The sequence below is a fragment of the Mirounga leonina genome, unplaced genomic scaffold (genome assembly GCF_011800145.1).
Source record: "Mirounga leonina isolate KUSES-001 unplaced genomic scaffold, KU_Mleo_1.0 Mir_171, whole genome shotgun sequence".
Taxonomy (NCBI): Eukaryota; Metazoa; Chordata; class Mammalia; order Carnivora; family Phocidae; genus Mirounga; species Mirounga leonina.
The window spans coordinates 12783309-12809256 of record NW_023270436.1 but is presented as its reverse complement, the minus strand read 5'-3'; the positions used below and the strand labels follow the sequence as shown (position 1 = coordinate 12809256).

Sequence of the window (25948 nt, the reverse complement as noted above, 5' to 3'; positions counted from 1 at the left end):
GGGGGGGGGGGGGGGGGGGGGGGGGGGGGGCGGTGGGGCTGGAGAGGGAGAGGGAGAAGTGGATTCCTTGTTGAGGAGGGAGCCGGACGCGGAGCTGATCCCAGGACCCTGGGATTGTGACCTGAGCCAGAGGCAGATGCTTAACTGTGCCCCATCCTGCCTGTTTTTGGATTCTTTGAGTGTTTTCTTATGATTCAGTTTTATTTTCAGCATCTTAAATAAACTGTGTTTTACTTTTTAGCAACTGGTCAAGGACTTACAATATACACCTTTAAGTTATCACAGTCTACAAGTATTACTAAATTTCATTTGTAATGTAAAAAACCTTAGAACAGTATATCTCCATTTTCTCTTTCTGGCTTTGGTGCTACTGTTGTCATATATTTTTCTTCTATATCTGTATACAATCTGTGATGCATTATTTTTGCTGTAAAGAGTTAATTTGTTTTAAAGAAATTAAAAAATGGGAAAACGACTGTTTTATATCTATATTAACTATCTCTGGTGCTCATTATTCTTCTCTTTTGATCCGGATTTCTGTCTGATATTTTCCTTGTACCTGAATTACTTTTTTAAAAGCATTCATTCTAGTTAAATTTATTACAGTGGAGTTCCATTGGTTTCTGTTCACCTAAAAAAAGTCTATTTTACCTTCACTTTTGAAGGATACTTGTGCTCCATCTAGAATTCTAGATATGGACATTTTTCCCCTCCTTTCAGCATGTTCTGTTGTTTCCTGGTTTGCATATTTTCTGTTGAGAAGTCTGTTGTAAATATTGTCTTTGTTTTCCCTTATGGAATGTGTCTTCCGTGTTGACAGCTTTTAAGATTTTTTTTTTTTTTTTTATCACTTATGATCAGAAGTTTAGTTTTTCTGTTCTGTTTTGGGTTCACAGAACTCTTTGGGTCTGAGGTATATTTTTCTCATGAAATTTAGATACAATTGGGCTATTTTTCAAAAACCTTTTTTTATCCTCCCTTCTACCTTTGCATTCTGGGATTCTAATTGCATGCATGTTAGAGTGCTTGATAGTGTTTTGCTTTTGGATTTATTCTTTTTTTAAAAAAATTCTTTGTTCTTCAGCTTGTATAGTTATATTGCATGTTGTCAAGTCTGCTAACTTTTTTTTTTTTTGATTGTACTTAATTTACTGTTAAACCTATTCAGTAAATTTTTTATTTCATATTTTGTGTCAGGAAATTTTTATGCTTTTATATTTTTCATTTTTTATTAAGTTTGTGTTTTACTTTCAATTCTTGACCATACTTACAATAGCTGTTTTAAAGTGATTTTTTAAGTTCCGTCATCACTTTCATTTCTGAGTGTTTCTCTTCACTGATTTTTCTCCTGACCATGAATCTCCTTTTGCTACATCTTTGAATGTCTGGTATCCTCTTATTGGATGGTGGATATTGTGATTATTATGTTGTTGAAAGTCTGGATTTTCTTTCTTTCCTGTGAAGAACTGAATTTTGTTTTGGCTGGCAGTTAAGTTACTTGTAGATGAGATAATGATTGTGGTGATGATCATTATTTTTCAGACTCAGTTATTTGGGTGGATTAGAGCAATCTTTATGCTAGCATAGGCCTACTTTCTTACTTTTGAGGTGTGGCCCTTCTGTAGCCTCTGTTTAATGCCCACGATGTTTAACAGTGTGTTTTCACCCTGACTGTTCAGAATTAGACGGTCTTCTAGCTTTGTGTGAGCTGTTAGAGCGATAGCTCTCTAGTAATTCTTTGCCTGGCCTCATGGAATTTAGTTCTTTGAATGTGTAGCTTAATGTATGTAGGAACATTTTCATAAGAACCCCTATCAGATCTCTGGAGCTCTTTTTCTGTAGAGCTTTCTGGTGATCTGTTCTCATAAATTCCAGCTGCCTCAGCCTTTGCAGGGCCTACTTCATTTGTTTTCCTTCACTCAGAGATCCTAGCTCTGCAACCTTTGTTCAATGTTTGAATAGTTTCATATTTTTTGTCTAGTTGTTTATGGTAACAGGACCGTTATGGTGCCCCTTATATTTTAAATGTCATGTTTGCCTGTGTATGTTATCCTAGTTCGGGTGTCAGCAGACTTTTTTTTAAAGGATTAGAGAGTTGTTATTTCAGGCTTGTGGGTCACATAGTCTCAGTTGCAACTACTCAGCTCTATAGTTGTAGCGTGGAAGGAACAACAACAATATGTAAATGGCAAAGTTGTGCACGGATAAAACTTTATTTATGAAAACAGTTGGCCAACCCATGGGGTGTAGTTTGTGAGCCCCTTGAACTAGTTGACTGAGATATGAATGATATTAGAAGCACAAAATCTTACGATCAGAAGGAAAGAATTTTTGAGATTCAGATTTCAGGTTTGAATAGATTCATAGGTCCAGCCAGTCCTTTGATGTTTGAAGCCACATCCAGTATTAACGGCTTCTCCTTAACACCTCGTATCTGTGCTCGTCCGGGATCTCAGCCAGGGATTCTTTCTTGAGAAAGCTCTCACTGTTGTTGTTTTCATCATCAGTTCTCTGCTGTCACTTGGTCTGTGCTGAGCGAATCCAATTCATCGTCCACATAGGAGTCTTTCATATAAATTGAAGACTTTATAGATTTATTCAGAATGTTAACTCCATATTAAATTCATTCAGCTTAATTCAACTGCGCCTTCATTCATTCATTTTTTGCTGCCATGTTTATTTGTTCGAAAGGATTGAACATGAGGCCATATAACCTCTAGCCATATGACATGTTTAGATTTCCTCTCCAACCTAGTTCATCTGTTAATTTGTTCCAGTTTATCTAGATTTCTCTCAAAGTATGGAGCTGGGAGCTGAAAGCAATATTGACTGGTGACTTGCTACATAAGAACTGTTGTGTAGGATATAGATCCTGTGTTTTTATTAATGTAGCTTAAAATGGCAGTAACTTTTTTAGTAGCTATTTTACATTGTTTAATTTTATTAAACTTATTGTCAGATAAAACCTTTGGGCCCTTTTCACTCATATTTCTGCTAAACCAGCTCCCTATTTTTTATCTTTGTGTTTTTGAATTAATATTGGTAAACTGAAGGCTGGAAAGGAAATTACAGTTCAGGAAAAAAGTTATTATGAATCAGCAAAAATATACATATGTTAGAAAGCATCTTTGGTATACAACTTAGTTGTATGGAGAGTTATATTGTATTTCTCACAATATGGAAATTATTAGGTGGGAGTCACATAGGAGACCCAGTGTCCTATTGCCCTCGGCCGCTCTGCAGAGGGAATGAATCCCCGGCAAGCTCTTTAGCTATGGGTAGGAAGAGTTGAGCAGACCTAGGTGGGAGAGAGCATGCAGCTGTAAGTATATCTCTGCTTAATTGAAGTTTTTTGTTTTTTGTTTTGTTTTAGAGAGGGAGAGGGGAGGGGCGCCTGGGTGGCTCAGTGTTAAGCATCTGCCTTCGGCCCAGGTCATGATCCCAGGGTCCTGGGGTCGAGCCTCCCATCAGGCACCCTGCCCAGTGGGGAGCCTGCTTCTCCCTCTCCCTCTGCCCCTGCCCCTGCTTGTGCTGTCTGTCAGATAAATAAATAAAATCTTAAAAAAAAAAAGGGGGGAGAGGGAGAGAGAGAATCTTAAGAAGGCTCCATGCCTAGCATGGAGCTCGATGTGGGGGCTCAGTCTCACAAACCTAAGATCATGACCTGCACCGGAAACAAGAGTCAGATGCTCAACCAACTGAGTAACCCAGGTGCCCCTTAATTGAAGTTTTAATAGTCTAACAATGGAGAAAAGAAACAGACAACACAATATTTTAACATATGGTAAATAACCTTTTGACTTTTGCAACACAACTTGTGGGATACTGAATTATTCTTAAGCTTAGAAATTTGGTAGACTCAGTCTACAAAATGGTATAAGTGAATTCTCAGTATCAGTAAATTTTTGATGCATTAAATAAATCTTGTTACTATGTTTTGATTAGTTTTTGTCTTTTTTAAAGATTGAGTTGTATTCTTACATAGTTAAAGAATCAAATGGTTCTACAAGGTTTATATGAATAATACCCATCTGCTCCTGGCCACTATTTTACCTTTTCCAGAGGCAAACATTTTCATCCTGTTTTGTTGATTATCTGGATTCTTACTTAAATGTTTTTAAATACTCAGCTTGTAGTTACTTTTAAGGTTTTCAAATTCTGGATCTTTCACTATTGGAGATGAGGATTTAGCTCATTGATTCTACCTCCTACAAATACTTTTCCCATCCATCCATTTTACCAAAGTAGTTATATGATTTTTTTGGTTAGCTTATTACTCAGTGTTAACATTCATTTGATTATGTTAATGCATGGCTGAGCCATCTAGTATACTCTGATTGCTTTTCCTTCTCTGCGTAATTTGAAGATAGTAATTACCTTTTTTCTTTTTTTGACTGTTTACTTTTCTGTGTATTTTTAACTCTTCCCCATTCTTTTTGCTTATTGTCTGAGTCCCCTTTTAAGACTTTCAGATGTATTCTATTAGTTCCATCTTCTTAAGAGATGACCTGTTGTAATCTGGATTAATTGCCCTGTATATTGATACACAGTTGACAACCTGTAACCATCTGCTCATTCCCTATTATTTTAGAAATTGATTTTGCTCTGTCCCATGTTGGATCTATTTCCTGAATCTCATGGCTTTTATGGTTCATTCCCTCTTTTTAGAGATGGGGTACATCTCTAATAGCTTCCTGAGACAGGGTGTTAATTTTTGTTTTTTTTGTTTGTTTTTTTAAGGCCTTGCATCTTTTAAAATCTATTCTACTTCTACACTTGATATTTTAGATTGGCATAGATATCTAGTTTGGAAATAATTTTCCTTTAGAATTTTGGAGTTACTGCACCATTGCCTTCTTGCTTCTGGTATTGCTGTTGTGAAGTCAGAAATCTTTCTGATTCCTGATACTTTGTGATCTCTTTTTACAATATGGAAGCTTTGAGAACCTTTCTTTGTCTGCAGTGTGTTGAAAGTTTATATGCTTTCCTTGAGTCTCTTTTAATCTGTTGTTCTGGGTATTCAGAGAGCCCTTTCAATCTAGAAATTCACATTCTGTTTTTCTGGGAAATTTTCATGAATTATTTTATCAGTCATTTCCTCTTTTTCATTTACTGTATTTTCTCTTTCTGAAAGCTCTTGTATTTGGTTTTGAACTTCCTGGGCTGCTCCTCTAATTTAATCTCCCCCCCCCCATTTCTCATTTTTGTGTATTTGCTTTACTTTCTGGGAGAAAGTAAATTTCTAAACTTTATCTTCCAGCCCTTCTATTGAGTTTTATCATTTCTGGCATCATTATTTAAAAATTTCCAAGAGTTCTCTCTTAGTTTTTTGTTCTTCTTTTCTGAAATAGTGTACTGTTCTTTTTTAATGGTTGCACTATTTTATCTGTTTGAGAACATTAGTGATGGATTTAAAAAAATTTTTTTTTCATTTCCCAGTGTAGTCGGTTTCCTCCAAGTTACTTTTTTTTTGGTTCCTATTTGTTTTTGTCTCTATCATTCCTTCATGTTTTTCCTTGACTATTTAGTAGTTCCTGGTTTTCTGTTCATGCTTAGAAATGATGGACTGAAAAACATCTTGGAAGTTGAGTATGTGAGTGACATTTGTTTACTGTGCACTTCACTGATCTGGGTGGGCTCTTTAGTTGGGGAACCTCTGATGTCAATATTTTGAGGTCTTTTCTCTTGAGCTGGTCAGATTTCCCAAAGAAGACTTTTCCAGATGCCTATCTCTGGGGGATGAAAGACTGGTTGCCAGCTTTCTGGGTGCTTAGAGGGAGATGATGGGAGAGGTGGTTTTTGACTTCCATTCTGTACATGTTCACCTAATGCACTGTTTTCAGTCCGATTCACTGCCTTCAAGTGTGCTTGTGTCCCCCAGTCCAGATAACCTCTGTTGTTAGTGGCCACAGAGAATACCCTTCCAATTGTTTGATGGAATAAAAAGGGCAGGGGGGTGGTGCCTGGCTTCTGAGTGCCTTCTAAGTAGGCTTTCAGCCAGTTTTCCTTATTTTATTTCCTCTCTACCTTTTAACCCTCCTTTCAAAGATACCTGTATTTTTAATTCCTGAGGCCGAGGGGATTCTGTGTGAATTATGCTTTATCTACCCTTTCTCCATAGCTAGGATTCAGATTTTTAGGTATTATAAGTTTATCTTCTGAGCATCTGCTTCTTAGCTTTCTAAATCTTGGTGTTCTTATCTCTTCTCCTACCTGCCATTGTGATTTTATGATTTAAGGGAAAAACAAAACAAAACAAACAAATTCTTTACTGATGTTTTAGAGGGATTTAAGAGGGAGCAAAAGCAGATGTGTGTGTTTACCCTGGTGTCTTTACCTGGAGCTGATTAGTTCTGTTTTAACAGAAGTTTTCTATTATCGCTTTTTTCCTTTCTGTGACTCAAGTTGAGGAATGATTTAATATGTTTGCTGTATTTCCCTGGTCTACTAGAGTAGTAACCCTATCACTGGAGGTTGTGAGGTGAGGCAGATTTGGAATTTCCTAGTGCACTCATGTTAGTCCCAGTTGATCATAGGTGCCTTTTCTAGACACCATCCTAGAATCTTGTTCAGGATTGATATTAAGGTAATTGTTCTGTAGTTTGAGAAGTCTTTCTTTTACCTGTTTCTTGAAAATTCAAATCTTCTGGCAGCTCTCCTATTCCTACTGATCATTCTAAGGCATATAATTAAGGGTTCAGTCTCATTTACAAGTTGCCTTTGTGAGTGGGATGTAATTAGCCCGGGCCAGGAGACTTGAACTCATTTACGGTATCTAGGTCAGCCATATCACTTTACAGGTCAGAAGCTACGGTCCCTTAGATGGAGTAGATTTCCTAATGCCATATAGGTAAGTAGCTGAAAACTAGGACTCAAACCTAGATCTTTTGATCTCCAGCCAATGTTCTTTCCATGACGCTACACCCTGAGTTCATTCATATCAAGGCCTATTACTTTTACTCTGGTAACCACTGAATATAGTTTTAACTCTCAGGAGCCATATTGCAAGTATATACGGTTGGTCATGTGGGTTCTGATTGCGATGGGTCAGTGCAAATAAATGACTTCCATTGGGAGAATTTATGAGGTCATTTCCTATGTATTGTGCCTAAAGAATAGCACATTAAGAATCAATATAAATTTTCTTTAAATACATTCCTGCTGTTAGAAAGTGCATTTGTCCTGATTCTGTTACAATCTATTTAATTCCAACCGTTCTGAACTGACTATAGTGGCCTTCTATTCCCGTTCTATTCCAGGGGAATCTCTGCCAGTTCAATTTTCTGAGGACCGTGACTACCTGTGTAACAGATGCCAGCCATTGATGAGAAAATTTCCCTCTAGCCTTTCTTGCTATTATTAGAATTGTTATTTTCTTGGCTGGTTATACGTATCTCTAAAAATTAGCTTGTGTAGATACAGTCTTATAGTGGTAACATGTAAAAGAAAGCATATAATTATCTGAGTGAAGTAAAAAAAGTCTCTTCTATTCATGGGATGGTGTGTGGGCACTCTTGCACTAGTTTTCTTAATACCTCAGGAAGACTAAAGAAAGATTCATGAACTTTCTTAAATTAGAAAGTATGGCCATGAGCTCTTGCTATTGCTAAATTGAGTTGATGACAGTTTCTTTGTACTATTTTATAATCCTCTAGGGCTAATTTTTACAATTAGCCTTATGAAGCAGCATGGTAGAGCGGGAAAGAATTTATGCTTTAAATTCAGTTATGCTTTAAATCCAGTTATATTTGGAATCTGCCATTTGCTGCCTGTGTAGTTAGGGCAGAATTATTTAACCTTTCTGAGTCCTAATTTCTTTAGCTGTCTGTTTGTGAAGATTAGAAATTATGTGTGAAGATCCTAGTATATTGTTTAATGTTAGAAATTAATAGGTGATGAGTATGTGGTGATGGTTGTGGTTCGTGCAGGCTGGTTTTGTTCCTTACATATTTTAATTTCATTGTTTTGATTCTATATTTTAAAAACATGTAATTTTAAATTTAAATATAATTATGAATTGTTTGTCTTGGCAGTGAGAGAGACTGCATTTTGGGATAACTTGCATGTAGAAATATTTTAAAGGGTTGCTTCACAATTTTGAAATCATTAGATAAAGAATTTTGAGTCTTGGAGATCTATACTTTTGTCAGAAATTGGTCCATAGAAGTTTGTGTGGAATTGCTTTTTAACTATAAACAGGATCATGGTATATGAAGACATGTATTAGTCTAAGTGGATATACACCGTGATAGGGATTTTTTTTTTTTTGGACAGTATTTTGGTATCACTAAGTTGTCTTTGCTCTTATCAAACAATAATTCAAGTTTAGAGCTAAGTCTTTGAATATTAACTTTATGCTTAGTTATCTCTGTTAGGCTTAAATGGTGTTTCATTGTTAGATTTTCCAGTGAAGACTGGTATAATGATACTTAATTTTAGCTTTAAGGTAAAGGAACTAAATTGTTTTAAAATAATTGCACGTTTTCCAGTTTTTCCAGCTGAATTAGTTATGAAGTGATTAAGCTTGTAGGCTTGTTGTTATGTCACTTGAATCTGTATTCTATCACTTGCTAGTTCTAGCAACTCCATAAAGAATATATAGAGCAGGTGGCCAGGCTTCCCTTTATCACTGAGACCAGAGAAACACTGATAGGAAGTTAGTGCAAGTGCTAGGATTAGGAAACCATTCTTCTGAATCAAAGCCAAATATTTTGTTTGCTGAACCATGTGGGATGTTACAGGTGAAAGTATTCTGGTGAGTAAATTGCTGTTCATAGATTTCTTGGGGACTGACTCACCTGATGTTTTAATCTCTGATAGATCTTAATTTTCTAACCCTTTGCATATGGTTATCACAAAAATCACAATCGTGATTTATATTTATTGGTATCTTATCTCTCCTCCCTCCAGCCCCCGGATCCATAGGCACAGAACACTAGCTTAAGTGATCATAAGGAATGTTAGTCTTCTACTTTTCTGATTTCAACTGCCCCCTTTTTTAGTCTTTTCATTTAGTTTGCTTCTTTGACATTTATTTAGAAATTGAAGTTAGGCTTTCTGTTTAACACACACACACACACACACATACATATACATTGCTTTCATTTGAAGAAATAAAGGAACTTGTATGAGAGAAAAATGCAAAAAGGATATGAACAAAGAAATTGTACTATCATTACTAGTGATGATAGCAATATCATTTATATGTTTTACCCTATGCCAGGCATCATCGTAAGTATTTTATATACATACTTACTCATTTAATCAACTCTGTAAATACTGTTATTTTAATTTTTGTGGTGAGGTGACAGACAAAGGTTAGGTAACTTGCTAAGTACTTGCTACTTAGAGCTAGTGAAGTATAGAGCTGGTATTCAAACCCGAAGGCTGGCCCCAGGTTATACTAATGATGAAATAGGTGATAATGGTTTCCTCTAAGCAGAGAAAGGACTGCATATTAGTACAGGAACATACCATCCTGTTAAATTGGCAGGTATTTAAGAAGATATGCAATGTGGGGGGCGCCTAGGTGGCTCACTCGTTGAGCGTCTGCCTTTGGCTCAGGTCATGATCCCAGGGTCCTGGGATCGAGCCCCACATCGGGTTCCCTGCTGGGCGGGAAGCCTGCTTCTCCCTCTCCCATTCCTCCTGCTTGGCTGTGTGTCTATCTGTCAAATAAATAAATAAAATCTTAAAAAAAAAGCTATATGGTGGCACTCATCCATGAGTCTTCATATTCATATTCTTTGGTAATTGTGCATCAAGCAATGTCTATTAAGAAAATAACCAGGAAAGTAACAATGTTCAAGGGTGTTTACCAATTATTATAAAATAAAAAAGCAGAAGATTGTCTAGTTGTTATGGGATAAATTATGTTTTCTCCAATAAACAATAAATATTATGCAAACATTAACTGTTTTTGAAGAATAATTAATACCGAAAAATACTTATAATGAGTCAAAAAGCAGGGTATAAGACGACGTAATATGGTTCCAAATTAAAAACTGTATATGTACAGAAAAATAGGAAGAACATACATTAAGACACAAATAATTATTTTTGATGTGATTTTGGAAAATATTCCTGGTGTGATTACTTTTAATTTATATTATTTATTTTTGAACTTAATGCATTATTCACGTAGTACTTTCATACTCTGAGAAAACAAAGTGGCATAAAGGGGAAAGCATAAATGATGCCAATACCAGCTTTTACTAAGAATATCCATTAGATATTAGATTTGCATATCTCATAATGTGAAGGGATAAGTTACTAAATGCCGGACAGTTTTAGTTTGGATATTATTATTTTTGGAACCATTTTTTTTTTTAGAAGTGAAGCATTTGTTTAGGATTGAAGAAAATTGATACTTTTTTTTCTTGAATGTGTTCATTACAGTGATTGATTATTTCAGCACTTTAAATTTGTTTCAGTTATGTTAGCAGAAGATAAGGTTATTTTTCTACCCTGTTGTACTTGTTTTTTGAAAAACAACTATTGACAGAAATTGACTTGGTGTGGGGGTGGTGAGGGGAAGATGAGTAAGGATCTAATGCAAGGGACACGTGGACTGTTTTTGTACAGAATTGTTATGACTCCATTTTATTGTCAGTTTTGAATACATAGTTATAGTTTATAGCTACTTAAATAAGGAATTCAACCTTTGTTTGTGTTGAAACATCTTTGAATTTTAGTTCCTTAGACCTCTAAGATTTATGAAGTTTTAAAATGTAGGTAATGGAATAAAGATCCAGGTTCTGCTTTCAGCTGGTTTAGTGTCGGTGTTTTAAAATGTGTTTAGAAAACGAAAGACAAAACTACATTAGGGAATTGTTCTAGAAGCAAAGCTTCTTTCTCTATTACATGCTAAAGAACGTGCATAAATTGCTGATAACTGCGTCAGTTTCATTAGTAGCTTGCTTTGCTGTTAGTAATGAAGCACTATGGTTTTGCGGGCTCACTGCTTTCCTGATTAAAGAGGATTCGAACTGTAGCTTCTGCATGGGAATAAATTGAGGAAATCCTTTGAAAGAAATTACTTCACTTTTACAAACTTACTTTTTAAACTCTTACCTGATTTCAAAATATAATTTATGGGGCACCTGGGTGGCTCAGGTGGTTAAGCGTCTGCCTTCAGCTCAGGTCATGATCCCAGGGTCCTGGGATTGAGCCCCATGTTGGGTTCCTAGCCCAGTGGGGGGAGTATGCTTCTCCTTCTCCCTCTGCCTCTCCCCCTACTTGTGTTCTCTCTCTCTCTCTCAAATAAATAAATAAAATCTTAAAAAAAAAAACTTATGAATCAAATATGGAATAAGGAAATAGTTTTATATGTAAGGACTTTATAGTAAGTTTTTGGTAAAATTGGTTCAGCTGGAAATAATGTCATCTGTTTGTTGTAATTTGGTATAATACAAAGCTATGTAGAAATCTTGATAGGAAGAAATGAATTTTTTCTCCCTTTAAAAATCAAGGAGGATTGACAAAATTATTCAGTGAGAGAAATCTTTTTTTTTTTTTTAAAGATTTTATTTATTTATTTGAGAGAGAATGAGAGAGAGAGCACATGAGAGGGGGGAGGGTCAGAGGGAGGAGCAGACTCCCTGCAGAGCAGGGAGCCCGATGCGGGACTTGATCCCGGGACTCCAGGATCATGACCTGAGCCGAAGGCAGTCGCTTAACCAACTGAGCCACCCAGGTGCCCCAGTGAGAGAAATCTTATGTGAAGTAATGTAAATAGTTATTTTAGCAAATTTGCTTGTCCATACAGAAGCTTGTTTTTAGTGTTCTGTGACTAAGAAGAAATATCAAAACCATTGTAATTTTCTCGTTTTTTTCTAGGCTGAACTCACGGGAATCAAATGGCGTAGGTACAATTTTGGAGGGCATGGGGACTGTGGACCCATAATTTCAGCCCCAGCCCAAGATGATCCAATCCTGTTAAGTTTCATCCGTTGTCTGCAAGCCAACTTGCTGTGTGTATGGCGTCGTGATGTCAAACCAGATTGCAAAGAGTTATGGATATTCTGGTGGGGAGACGAACCCAACCTAGTGGGTGTAATACATCATGAACTGCAGGGTAAGCTTTTTGTTTTTTCTTAAAAACTATTAGCATCATATATAATTTTTTAACAGTAGTAAATTTCAAAAATAATTTATGGAGACTTGCTGAGAAAAATCCAAGTGTTTAAATGGGTCTGTCTCTTAAAAGGAACGTCTTCACTCTTACCCCTCTTCTTTCCACTCCCATTCCCCCCCCCCCCCCAAATCTCTTGTTCTTTCCCAGTCATGCTAGGAACCAGAACCTGTGAACCACTGCTACTAAAGGAAATATTGTGTCTCCTAGGTGTTTTGGGGGGTGGAAACGAGGCAAGATCCACTGTTTTAAAACAATAGTGAATTGTGAGTAATTAGCAAGTTAGTGAAATGAACAGAATTGTTTTTTCTTGGATTGTGGCTGTTGTGGTTCATTACCAGCTGAACTCTGGTGGAGTATTATAAAGTTATAAGAGAAAGTTAGTACAAGCCTTATTGGACAAAATTATGAGATGACATTGGATAGTATTTTGAAGAAAGATTAATATAAAGAATCTGGTCTGATTTTGATAATGGCAAGTTTTCCTTTGTTTTGTTTCTGCTTTTTATATAATTAGGTGATTCCAGGAAATACTTGGTCCAGTGTTACCTAATTTTTAACTTCAGATTACATCTGATATCTGGAAACTTTGAATTAATATAAGAGTTTCATTATTCTAAGTTACTTTTTGTATTTACTGAAGATTTATAACCAGAGGAAATTTTATTAATATTCTTTGCTCAAAATTTTTTACTTCTTTACCTAAATGTTTCCATCTAGTATGCTAAAGAATTTTTCTAAATCAAGATTAATTACAATCCTTACTTAGGGTAGTGTGTTAACTCTTTTTGACCTACGTCTCCTAGAGCCAACTTTTATTATGTCCAAACTACTCTATATTTTGTTAGTTTGTGGTTGAAAAAGTTCAGATAGCATTTGAAATGTTTTGTTATTTGATATATTTAGTATTTTTTTTTAAAGGAAGGAGTAAAAGTAACTATATTTGAGGGCCTGTTCTAAGGTGTCTGATTTTGCCTAAAGGATTTCCTGCCTACTTTTGCTTGATACCTTTCTAACTTTTCTTTGCAGCCTTTTTTTTTTTTTTTTTTTTTTTTTTTAAATCTGTGGTATCGCTTGCCACAACAGCCAGAGGGCAGTAAACTGCAGTGGACTAATTGAGCTGTTTATCTTATGGTCCATTTGTCTATTCAGCACAAACCTTTCTTCCCATAGTTTGTAGAATATTTGGTTTATAAATACAAGAACCCTGTCTGGGTAAGATTCCTTACTTAGCTGGTTAATCAGCAGAATCTCAGAACTTACATACATACCAAAGCTTATTTCATGTAGTTAGCAGGGAACTCAGGTAGAATTAGTTTAACCACATCTGGATTCCATTTATCAGGATTTTTAAAATAAGATACCCCTAGAAGATAACATTTATATTTGTCCATTTAAGTATCAAAACATATATTTTTGTTCTAAAATTTTTTACACATGTAGTAGAGGACTATAGCATTTTTGTTTGTTCATCCTGTATTTCTCATGATTATTTCTGATTCTTAATCTCCTTCCATTTCTCTACTCCATATTCATACCTTATGTCTTAACTTTTTCATCTGGTCTTTATTTGTTAGCAGCACAAATTATCACTTTGTAATATTGATGAAACCAAAACCAAACCCAACTGTTAATTAGGCTTATTTACCTGATGTATAAAGTTATTTGTCCATACCAACAAAGCACATAATCAGTGTTCTTAGAATTAAGTTACTGTGTTATTTCTCATGGACTTTGTTACCGAGTTAACAAAAAGATGTAGGCTATTTAAAAGTTTTATAGTTGCTTTAGATTGCACATATATTTCATTGATGTATTAAGTATCTTTTTGGTAAAGAATAAGGAAAGATTGACTTTTTTTAAACTGTTTTTTACAAATCACAGAAATACTACATTTTAATTAGAAAATTAGGAAAACAGAACTGTCAAATGAAGAGAACAAAAATCCTGAAGTCTAAACAGTTTTAATATTTGGTATTTTTATGTATAAATGGAATTGGTATCGTACTTTTTTGTAACTCAGTTTTTTAACCTGACAATATATTGTGAGTGTTTTCTCATGAGAATGATTATTTTTTATTTTTATTTTCTTTCCTATTGAGTCTGAAAATAGTGTAAGCTGTTTATTCTCTTGTGTGCCACCAGGAAAGTAATCCAGTGATGGAACACTCATAACTTTGTTAAGTACATTTATTCTTTCTTGATATGTCCTTTTGGGGAAAGTTACTGGATTGAAGCCTGTGAAGTGTCCATCCCATAGGTAAAAGTGATTGGAAAGGGTAATTTTATATGGTTCAACCTAATATTAGAAAGTATTTGAACTTAATTAGAAAAATGAGTGGCATAAGCACAACTTTGTTTCAAGTGAGGGAGAATATGACAGGTAGAGCAATCATGAGAAAAAGATACAAAGGGGATATTTTAATTGGTGGTCATACAAAGTGAGGATATTTTGGAATCTGTTTTGATCTTTAAAATATGTAAGAGTCATTTCATTTTAGGTAAAATAAATTTTAACAGAGCCCTGTAAACATTAAGCATGATGGTACCATTACTGTAACATTTTCTTTTTTTAAAAGATATATTTATTTATTTATTTGACAGAGAGAGAGAGAGAGACAGACAGACAGCTGAGAGGGAACACAAGCAGGGGGAGTGGGAGAGGGAGAAGCAGACTCCCCACTAAGAAGGGAGCCTGACATGGAGCTCCATCCCAGGACACCGGGATCATGACCCAAGCCAAAGGCAGATGCCTAATGACTGAGCCACCCAGGCACCCCACATTTTCTTTTTGTAGGGACATTTTACTGTTTCTTAAAATGCTTTTTAATTACGTTGTTTGGTAGTTCCCTTTGTCTTTACGATGTACCCAAAATAGGATACTGCTAAGAAACCTCACTGTGCAATACAATACCAAAGCAACCGTCTTTGATTTAATGTGTAAAGTAGCTTCATAGAGAATAATCCTGCAGGATAGACACACAGTTTAGTTTTAAAATATTATATATTTTTTGTTTAATTGCTTAAAGTATCTATGAAATTGTCGGAGGGAACACTAAAAAGTCCCTGTTACTTGGATAAACACTTTTGGGCCTGTGTCTGGAGAATTGCTATTTATCTTGCCTGGCATAGTAGTTCAAAGCATGGGATGGTTTTGAATCCCTGCTCAGTTGCTTGCTAGCTGTGTATCCTTGATCAAGTAACTTATCCTTGCCTCACTTTCTTCACTGTAAATTGGGTTATAAGGATAACAACAGTTAGAAGTTCTTAGAACAGCACAGAGTTCATCTAATTGTAACTATTACTGTTGCTACTACATTGGCAACCCATTCATCAAAATTAAAACATCTTGATGATTTTTAAATGATTGTTCTGTAGAGCATTCAGTGCTTGCTAATGTTCCTCAGATACTAACTTTTAGGGGCACCTGGGTAGCTCAGTTGGTTGAGTGTCTACCTTTGGCTCAGGTTATGATCCCAGGGTCCTGGGATCGAGGCCTGCTTCGGGCTCCCTGCTCGGTGGGGAGCCTGCTTCTCCCTCTCCCTCTGCCGCTCCCCCTGCTTATGCTTGCTCGCTCTCTCTGTCAAATAAATAAAAATCTTAAAAAAACCACAACTAACTTTTAAAGTGTACTTTTGGGTTGGAGTGATCAGATTTCTGAGTTTGAGTTTTAAAATTTAGGTAGAGTAAGAGAATAATAAAATGTCAGAGCAGCAAATATACCCCTCCCTGTACATATGAAAATTGTCTAGACTTCTGCTATACATAGTTTCATAATAAACTTAGATAGCATTATGAAGAGATCAGAACTTTAAAATGTGACTCTGTTAGATCTCTGTAAGGTAGGTTTGTAACTTTACTGGCCTCTCCACCTAATGGTGTTGAAGCAGGGCGCTGGCTGAAAACAAATATGTGTATGTTCTTCCTTGTGTCCATCCATGAGTACCTTTATCTGTGGGTCCAGATACAGTGTTTTGATGTAATCTCTACCCTTGAAATGTTTAGAGTCTAAAAAGGATATAAGACAAGCACACAAATACGTACAGTGCAGAGAAATTCTGAAAGTCTGTGTAAGAGAAATGTACTAGATTGACTGCTTTCCCATTCGGTTTTATAAATGCACAACTCTTTTATAAACTTACAGTAGGAACACTGTGAGCCCTAGTGCCAAGGGTTGATAACCTACTTGGTTTCTGGTCTGTTTGTTAAACTTCTAACGTTAGGCAAGAGCTGTGATCAGTTCAGGATATGTAAAATGAGTCCTTATACTTAAGGAGCTCACAGTCTTATTGGGGAGTTAGCTAAATAAATCCATAATTATGCTACGATGAAGTAAGCTGTAAATGATTAAGTTCTGGGATCTTGGAGAAGCATCAGATTCAGTCTTGGGAAACACAGGATAGGGAGATGATGGGAAGCCCAGAGACTTGAGGTGCATCTTATTGGATAAGTAGGAGCTACCTAGGTTGGGATCGAACTTGTCCTTGTTAGAGGAAGTAGCCTGTACAAAGGGCCTGCTGGCAGTGAACAAATGGTGTGAAGAGCAGGTTTGTCTGGAGCTTAGGCTATTAGTGAAATAGTCAGGAGAGACTGAAAGACTGGGAAGGTGGGCCATAATGAGCGCATTGAAGTAAGGATGAGGAATTTGCACCGAATTTGATAGATTTTGAGGGATTGTTACAGGTTTCTGATCAGGAAAGGTTCAGACATGATTAGGAAGATAATATACAAGATGAATATGAGCAGAAAGGCAATAATACTAAAATAAATTATTTTATTCTAAATTGAGCTATGAACTTAAACATTATATGTAGTTTAAGGTACAGATTTATTTAAGTTAAAAAATACCCGTGATTACATATTGAACTTTTTATTAATAGTCTTTGCCAATTTTTTTTTTAAAGATTATTTATTTATTTGACAGAGAGAGACACAGAGAAAACACAAGCAGGGGGAGCAGCAGAGGGAGAGGGAGAAGCAAGTTCTCCGCTGAGCAGGGAGCCTGATGTGGGGCTCAATCCCAGGACCCTGAGATCATGACCTGAGCCGAAGGCAGACGCTATGCCAAAGTGACTTTTCCTAATCTACCAAACAAAAGTATTTTATAAACATAGCCTTCTGGCCATTTCATTGCTTATTAGTCAGTGGTAGGAAAGACATTCTATCTTGAAACCCCAAACTGGTACAGTGGGCAAATACATACTTCTAGGAACTAAAGATGGCTTGACCCAAAGCATTAAGAGTCCCTGGTCCAGAAGGACGAGTATTATATATGGCCTAGTATGTGCTTAGTAATGCTTGTTGAATGAGTGAATGAATGAAGCCCATCTTACATAGTTCTAACATAGCATAGTATTGTACTCTCAGAAGGTTAACTTATAATAAATAGGCTTAAAACTTTAAATAATTTGATGTTGTGAAGAGATTGAAACCTAATTAAAAATAAGGCATTAAATATCCATTTTATTTTGTATATGTTCTGTAAAGAAACCTAGCTGTAAATATGCACTGCCTTTAATTTTAAAATTTTATCTGTGCTGTCCCTTTTCCTTTCGATTATTACAAATAAACAAATGTAAATTATAATAGGGATACATCTGTCTACCTCTAAAAAATGATTGTCCCAATATTGTATTGGAAGCCTTAGGAATTGGCTTTACTGTCAGTGTAGAGGCAGATTGGTACCCTTTGTTGTTGCATTTATAGTCGTAAGTACTGCTTTTTTATTTTTCAGAGTGCTGCCACCTCTGCCAGGAGGTATGGACAAGTGCAAAAACAGCTTTAGACATTAGAGAGCTAGAAAGGGATCTTGTTTTCTAGTGGTGACCAGTGTAAGATAACTGAGGATACTCTGATACTGTCGCATTTACCACCGAACTGATTGCAAGCCTCTGGGAAGAGAAGTGGGCGTTTTGTAAGGATGGAGGAAGGCTGAGAGGAGAATGGAGAGCCAGTTCGCTAGTACTTTCCTCTGTATGTATAGATTATAATGTATATCTGAAATGATGGGATTGATGCAGCCATTAGTTAGCTATCTCCAAGACAGAACCTAATTCCCTCCTCAGCTTTTTCTTTTGAAAAATATTTACAGGTGTACACATACGTAACTATTTTTCTGGCCAAACCATTTGAAGGTAATTTCTAGATTTCATGAACCTTTACCACTAAATACTTCATCACGTAACTTCTATGAGAATGTAGGATATTTTCAGTGATACTGATGTAATTTTTGTTGTCCTGTCAAATTTTCCATATTCTGAATTTGTCTGTTTCCTCATGATTACACTCAGGTTAAACATTTTTGACAAGAATATTAGTAAGTGATGAGTACTTCTGTGGCATCCCGTCAGAGGCACATCATGTCAGTTTGTTCCAATATTGATCTTACTAATTTAGTGTTTGATTACTTGGTTAAGGTAGTGTCCACCAGATTTTTCCTGTGTAAAGAGACCCTTTTCTTTTTGTAATTGTTAGGTAAATTTGGGGCAAGATTTTGAGACCATGAATATTCTTTTCCCTAGCCAACTTTTAACTCTGGCTTGAGGAATAACCTAACTTTGAGTTATTTAAAAACAGAGATCAAACGAAGACAACATTCTTGAGTAACAGGATAGGTAGGGGAACAGGAGAGGAGAAGGAAGAAAAGCATGGGATATCTAACCATGGCAGATTATGATGGTACTGCTGAGCACACTGAAAGGTGTTGACATTGAATTTTCTAAAATCTTAATTAAGTATATAGGAATCTACTACTGTATCTTATATTCTGTGAATTTTTGGTTGAATTTTGATTTATGGTTATCTTTGACAAAATGAAATAATTTCAGTTAACACTGTGAATGGCTTTATTCTCAGTTGAAATGAAAAAAATTGCTTTTTGTGAAAGTAGTGATCCTTTTACATATAAAATTGACAGGAATGAACTTATTTCTGGGTAAAATGTCATTTCAGTTTCAGATTTCTTCTACAGAGATTATCTCATATATTTTTATTTATTGTTTGGGTTTATTTTTCAAGTATAAGATTCTGGTGATTTTAAAAACAGGTGAATTTTTCTGCAGCATTCTAGATTTGTAGTACTTTACCTATCAACATTTATATGGAGATTTTATTACATGGCATTAATTCTTGAGATTTTAATTCTTGAGATTAACACTGCATTGCTGAAAAGTTTAACTTTCATATTTGTTGTTATTATGTATATAATAATAGAAGAATACATTTGTATTTCATGAGAACAAGCACTTTTAGGGAAAACATTTACTCAGTGGAAAATGGTAGCTATCTAAATAGTTTATGAACTAAGTATTCCTAATTTTCACTGGATCTAAATTATTCAAGTTTTGATACAAAATTTCTGACTTTTAAAATAGTTACACTGTGTTCTGTTTTCTCATGTGTAGTTTAAAAAGAATTCATTTGTTAAAGTATAAAATAGTAATAGTTATATTGATGATTATCCAAATGATTCCAGTGCATATTTAACTGAAATAATAGATTTAATAGAAAATTGTAAGTTATATCCTTAAAAGAGAAAATGGAATACTTATTAATACTTTTGTAAGCAACACATTTATATTGTAAAGTTATGGTACGATTTAGAATTCTTTCATATGAAGAGTAGAAAAAAATCTAATGGATTAGATGGAATTATTAAGCTAGACGTGCTTGCAATTGAGAGAACAAGCTAAAGTCTAACTGTGGAATGTAAATAAAATCTATGTGTTACCACAGGCAACTTACTGAACCGTGTAATTAGCTTTTTCTATGAAAAATGAGACATTTATACTGAGATTGTGGTGAAATAGCATGTAAAGGGCTTATGTTCTAATAATACGAAAATTAAACAGTTGGTAAAAAATTATAATTTAAAGATTGCTGCTTCAGGAAAAAGTTTAATCAGTTGGTTTTTAGGGGGGATTTATGTTTTGGTAAGTAAAGGCATTACAGTCCAATATTTTTGCATTGATACGAAGTCCCCTACTTGTATAACATAAATCTGAGTAAAACCCCCATTAATGAGGGATTAAAGTAGGATTGAAAATTAACCTGAAGTTAGAGAAACCATTATTTGTTGTTATTACAGTTTTTCCCCCCTTTATATGTAAGTAATTTTAGTGATGAATATACTGTGACTGATACAAAAGTATTTAGGCTAGTAATTTTAAGGATAGCTTATTTTTATACCACTCCCTTTGTGTACGTTGTATTTCAAAATCTTGTTCTTTAATAGAAAATTTAAAGATTTAGAAGAGGTTCTTATACATTAAAGTGGTACAAAGATTTCTTTGCCCCATAATACAATTTCTTTGTTTTATCTCTTTTTTTTAGGGAGGTTAACATAAGAATATGAATGTGGCAAATTGGAGAAAAAGTTTAATGATGAGTAGAATTTAATGGCCTAATTAATTCCAGAAATTAATATATCAAATATATAATTTTGAACATTAAAATTGAATGAGGTAGAGATATAAAATTAAATATCCAGAGAACAACACCTTTTGCTGCAGAATTTACAAGCAAATACATTACTGACATGAATTTACAAGCAAATTCATTGCTGATACGTTCAGATGGCATCATGTCAGTTTTACTGTTTATAGTATTTTATATAGGAGATGAAGTAAAAAGTCCCTCCAGTGAAATTGGGCTTTTCTAAGGAAGGAGGAAGGTGAGAATGGATCTCCGATGTCATCATTGGGAGGATTCAGAGAATGTCCTCTTCCATTTATGCTGTGAAATTAGCATAGACAGACGGGAACTGAAGGTTAGAAAAAGCCCGTGACTTCATCATGTCACTAGTTACGGTGGAACCCAGACCCATAATTTGTAACTTTTAAAATCAAAACCAGGGCACCTGGGTGGCTCAGCTGGTTAAGCGACTGCTTTCGGCTCAGGTCATGATCCCGGAGTTCTGGGATCGAGTCCCACATCGGGCTCCCGGCTCAGCGGGGAGGCTGCTTCTCCCTCTGACCCTCTCCCCTCTCATGCTGTTTCTCTCTCTCTCTCTCTCTCTCTCGAATAAATAAATAAAATCTTAAAAAAAAAAAAGTCAACCAGGGGCACCTGGGTGGCTCAGTTGGTTAGGCGACTGCCTTCGGCTCAGGTCATGATCCTGGAGTCCTGGGATCGAGTCCCACATCGGGCTCCCCGCTCAGCGAGGAGCCTGCTTCTCCCTCTAACCCTCCCCCGTTTCATGTACTCTCTCTCTCTCATTCTCGCTCTCTCAAATAAATAAATCTTAAAAAAAAAAAATCAAAACCATTATTTGGTTGCAAAGCTATATATAACATGAAACTATGTGATTGTGCCATGTAAAATGAGTCGGTTAAGTTTCCCAAACCATTTTAAATAAAACCTACATAACTATTCCAATTCTATTTATATCAAATCAAATCTATTTCCTGTACTTACAGAAAGAATGCTGGCTTGAACAATACAGAGGACCTATCTTTTTTTATTTTAAATGTTTTCTGTGACACTTGGCAAATGTTGGTTCCAGTAATGTCAGCTCATAAACATTTAGTCTAGATCCTCTTAACTGAGCACACACTAAAGATAAAGGGGGAAAAAAAAATAGTTTTGGAGTTGTAAAAACTTGACATGAATATAAACCATTTGAATATTTAGCTTATTATGAGATTAGCATTTGTTGTTATAAAATATCTTATTGAAGTAACTGAAACAGTTATTTCTCTGTTGTCATTAAAAGGTGTTTTTCTTCCTTCTCTTTTTATAGATCTATTATCGTAGGTATGTATTTTGAAAAACCACAGTAAAAGAACAGGTTAACTGTTTGGGGAAACAGGAGGTGGTTGCTGAGGCTATCATTTAGTTATTCTGGACCTGTTTAAAGTGTAGTAGACTAAACCAATTTATAGGTGTCTGTGTTTAACATTCATGAAAAATTGTTTGAAAAAGTATTTACAGATGGTTTCTATTTTGTTTTGTTTTACAGTGTTTGAGCAAATGGCAGCTAGAACTTGGTATAGATCTACTCAGCCATGAGTATCACTGGGAACTAAGATTTTTTTATTCTTTTAAAAGAATGTTGTAATGGTAGAAATAATACATAAGGTGCTTCTTCTCCATCCCAAAAGTTCCCCACAGTTTGGCAGTCTTTTTTAAGTACTAGAGAATTATGAAATTAGATTCTGTTGCTCTAAATATTTTGTGTCTGATGCTGTCCTGATACTACCTGAATAGATGCTCGTTGAATATCATTATGGCTAGGAAGTGTTCGATAATTTCCTTTAAAGCTCCATCTGTGTAAATATTTTTGAACAATTTTCTACAAGTACTGGGCCACATACCTATTTCTTATAAACCCGACATTGATAAAATGCACTCTTTGTATAATTGGGTCTTGTTTTGATACTGGCTCTTTCATATTGTGATTTGGCACTGAGTTCAACAGAATAAGCATTATCCTCTTGAGACCCATCTAGGATTGAACTAAAGGGCTTCTACAATATCCACATGATCATACAATTAGTTCTTTTTTTTTTTTTTTTTTTTGGTGCTGTGATAGTGTAACTGAATATGAGCTGGTTGCCAGGGTATTGTGGCAGAATAATACCCTGCAGTTTGTAGTTAATCATGCAGCAGAACTGCCTTGATTAAAAAAAAAAATTAAGAGTAAGATAAAAATTGGATGAAGACAAAGTATCTTTGTGTTGAAAAAGATTGCATGTATAGAATGGTAAAGTGAACGTTAGAGCATTCACAAATCTGTTATTGGAAACTTTGTCCACCTATTTAATATAATATCACAAGTAAAATATCTTCCATTAAAAAAATACGTTTATTTATGGCTTTGCTACTCTTGGGGGAGATAAGACTTCTTGCTAATCTTCTTGAAGGCTTACTCTCTGACACCATTAGGAAATACGCAAGTATCTGCGGAATGACTCCCTGAATCAGGAAGTGTGAAGAACCTTGTCAAGATGAGGTTTCTTCATTAAGATTGTTTTATTTTTTCGCAGGTAATCTTGGACTTATTAAACATAAGTGATTTTAATGTTTGCTGTTTTAAGAGGGCATGTTATTTACATTGAAATATATTTAGTCTAAATTAGAAAAATGTAGATATTCTCGGGTTGGTTTCAGGCACTATATTTTTAACTTATTTTAAAAGTCACCTAGTAGATATTAATAATCGAAAGGATGTCTGCCTTGACATCCTTGGAAAAAAACTATATACAACTCTGATTGTTTAGGGAGGAAATAACATTTGTTGACAGTGACTCTATTATGGAAAAATTTATCATGCCATTTACTGGTTTCATGAAGAGTGTAACAAAGAGGGGCTCTTGATTTGAATAGCAGACGTGGCTGGGACAATTATCCCCATTGCTCAAGCAAAGGCTTCATTAACCAGAACTTAGTTAGCCAAAGCCCTCAAACACATTTGAATGTATATCCCCCTGGCCCCCAACCCATCCTCAGTAAGCACATAACCATTTTATAAAAAAAGGTTAAATGACTTAACCATAGTATCATCAGTGATTAGTCCAGATATGCATAGATAGCAGTTTGATTCCCAGTATGGTTGAGGAAATGAGCTAGAAGATCCTCAGGGGGCAAAAACATTTTCATGGGATGTCCTGAGGTCACTACTGATTCAGCTCAGTTGCCCACACATTAAAATTTATAGTATTTTCTAACAATGTTAAAATAATATATGAGAAGATGTTTTCAAATCATTCTTTGAGCTTTATAAACAAAGTGTTATCACTAATTTTTGATATTTACGGTTACCACCATGTATTTATTCAACAGATTCAGAAATGAATCAGAAACATACTCTTGTTTTTTAGAAGCTGACAAATAGGGGGGATAGCATTTGTACATAGGGTATTATTACAGATGTCCTAAGAGGGACCACACGGTAGTTTTTCAGTTATACAGGAGGAGGCAGGGCCTTGATGAAGAGTTAATTCTTGAGCTGAGCCTTAAAGAATGGGTTGAATTTTGGTGTTTGGACATATGGCCATGTTAGGGCAAGCACACTTAATGTATATGGAATTGCATGTGTAAGGATGTAGAGTAGGATCTATTTAGGAAGAGTCAAAGATGAGAATTTGATTGAAAATGCATATTTATGCTTGATGGTGATGGAGCTTACACCCTAGGCCAAGGAGTTTGGATTTCATAGGTAGTTGGGTTTTTTGAGAGTTTTTGAATAGGATTAGAGGGAAGGCTCTCTGTAGGCTGCATGGCAGATAGGACCTGCATCTTACTGTTGCTTATCATTGTAATTCCAGGACCAGCATAATTCCTGGCACATAATTTGTTGTGAATAAATTAGTAAGTAAATGAATGAGTGTAATAGGAGTTTGTGTAAAAACTATCAGTGTGTCACCATTGAATACTCTGAAGTCCTCCCAGTATTTTGGATCACAGAGGAAAACATGCTCTTGTTTAAAGAACATATATGACTGCATTTGAAAGATTTTTTGTTGTTGTTGCATTGATTTCTTTTTAACTGTATATTGAAAAGACAGTGATATAGTTTTCTTCCTTTTTTTTTGCAGTTGCTTATTTTTTATAGTCTGCAGTTTTAAAAGTTTTTATTAAAATTTATTGACTAATTTTCCATAAATTATTTCCATTAGTGTTGTGGATAGCAAGTAGTTTGGGCAGTTGGCAAAGAGCTTGTGTTCTAATTGTCTTGTAGAACAGAGGCTGTGGGAGAGTACTGTTTATTGGGTAAAAGTGCTTAATGGTATTTATGTGTCAGAAGCCTTGTTAACTTATAAATACATCATGGATTGAATGACCTTGGGTGTCCTACATATGTTATAAATTGCCAGCTCAACGCTAGAGTTGATATTTGCTACATAGGAAAGATTAGCTAACATTGCTTTGCTGGGGCTCTCTCTGGAAATTGCATGTTTTCACTATAGAATCCAGTTGACTGAAAGCTTTCATTGAGCTTTCTTTCTCTTACCCTGAAATCCTGAATTAATTGCTAACTTTTTAAGATATAATGATTATAGACTACATGGTAAAATGAGATACAGTATATAATTTAAGCGAACGTTTTCAATGAAATCCTTAATAGACACTTTTTAGTGTTAGTATACATCTTTTCTATTGTTACAAAGATAGCCTTTTGGTTCCATCAAATACTCTAAGATAGCAAGTTAGTACTTTACAAGTTCTGTAATTTTAAATGGCATTTTTCAAAAACTACTAACAAAATCGATCTATCTCTTCCAAAGATACTTGCAAACACACACATATACCTGCAGTAGCTTGAATTTCCTGTATTGGTTGAAATTTCCATTTGGCAACACATGGAATGCAGCCACATCTCCCAGAGGATGCTTGAAGAGTCTTTCCATCATTAGTGAATCACACTTTCTTGGCCAGGAACCATCTATCATTCTCTTTTTCCATTTGTGACTTTAGCTGGCATTCAGTGGAAGTATAGGTCATGGATTGTGGATTACTTCCTCCTATTCACCCTCAATCATGTATCCAAAATGGAACAGAGGCCAGGAAGAAATTTACCACTCTTTTGTTATATTTTACCTTTGAGAGGTAGAGACCATAATACAAGTATGGTAAGTTAACTAAAAATAAGAGTGAATGTTCCTACCGTGCCTCCTCCTGTTTTATGTCATCATAGACAGGCCATTTAAATTTGCTCATCTTTTATTCTTATCTCTAATATGGGAATTACAGCTTTATTTTATGATAGAACATGAAGGGAATATGAAAAGCTCATAGATTTAAATGTGTAAATGCATTTCATAGTCATACTTTTTCTTTAATGAAGCTCACTATCAAACTATTTAAATCTTCATG

The 25948-nt window shown here is 35.3% G+C and overlaps 1 protein-coding gene across 3 annotated transcripts in view; it reads left to right on the top strand.

The window, feature by feature from the left end:
• MED13L (mediator complex subunit 13L) overlaps positions 1–25948 on the top strand; it is a 301327-nt gene that overhangs the window by 24492 nt on the left and 250887 nt on the right. For all 3 annotated transcript variants that reach the window (XM_035017068.1, XM_035017069.1, XM_035017067.1), the window contains exon 2: positions 11839–12076. In XM_035017068.1, coding sequence (XP_034872959.1) covers positions 11839–12076 — 238 coding nt within the window. The remainder of the gene's footprint in view (positions 1–11838; positions 12077–25948) is intronic.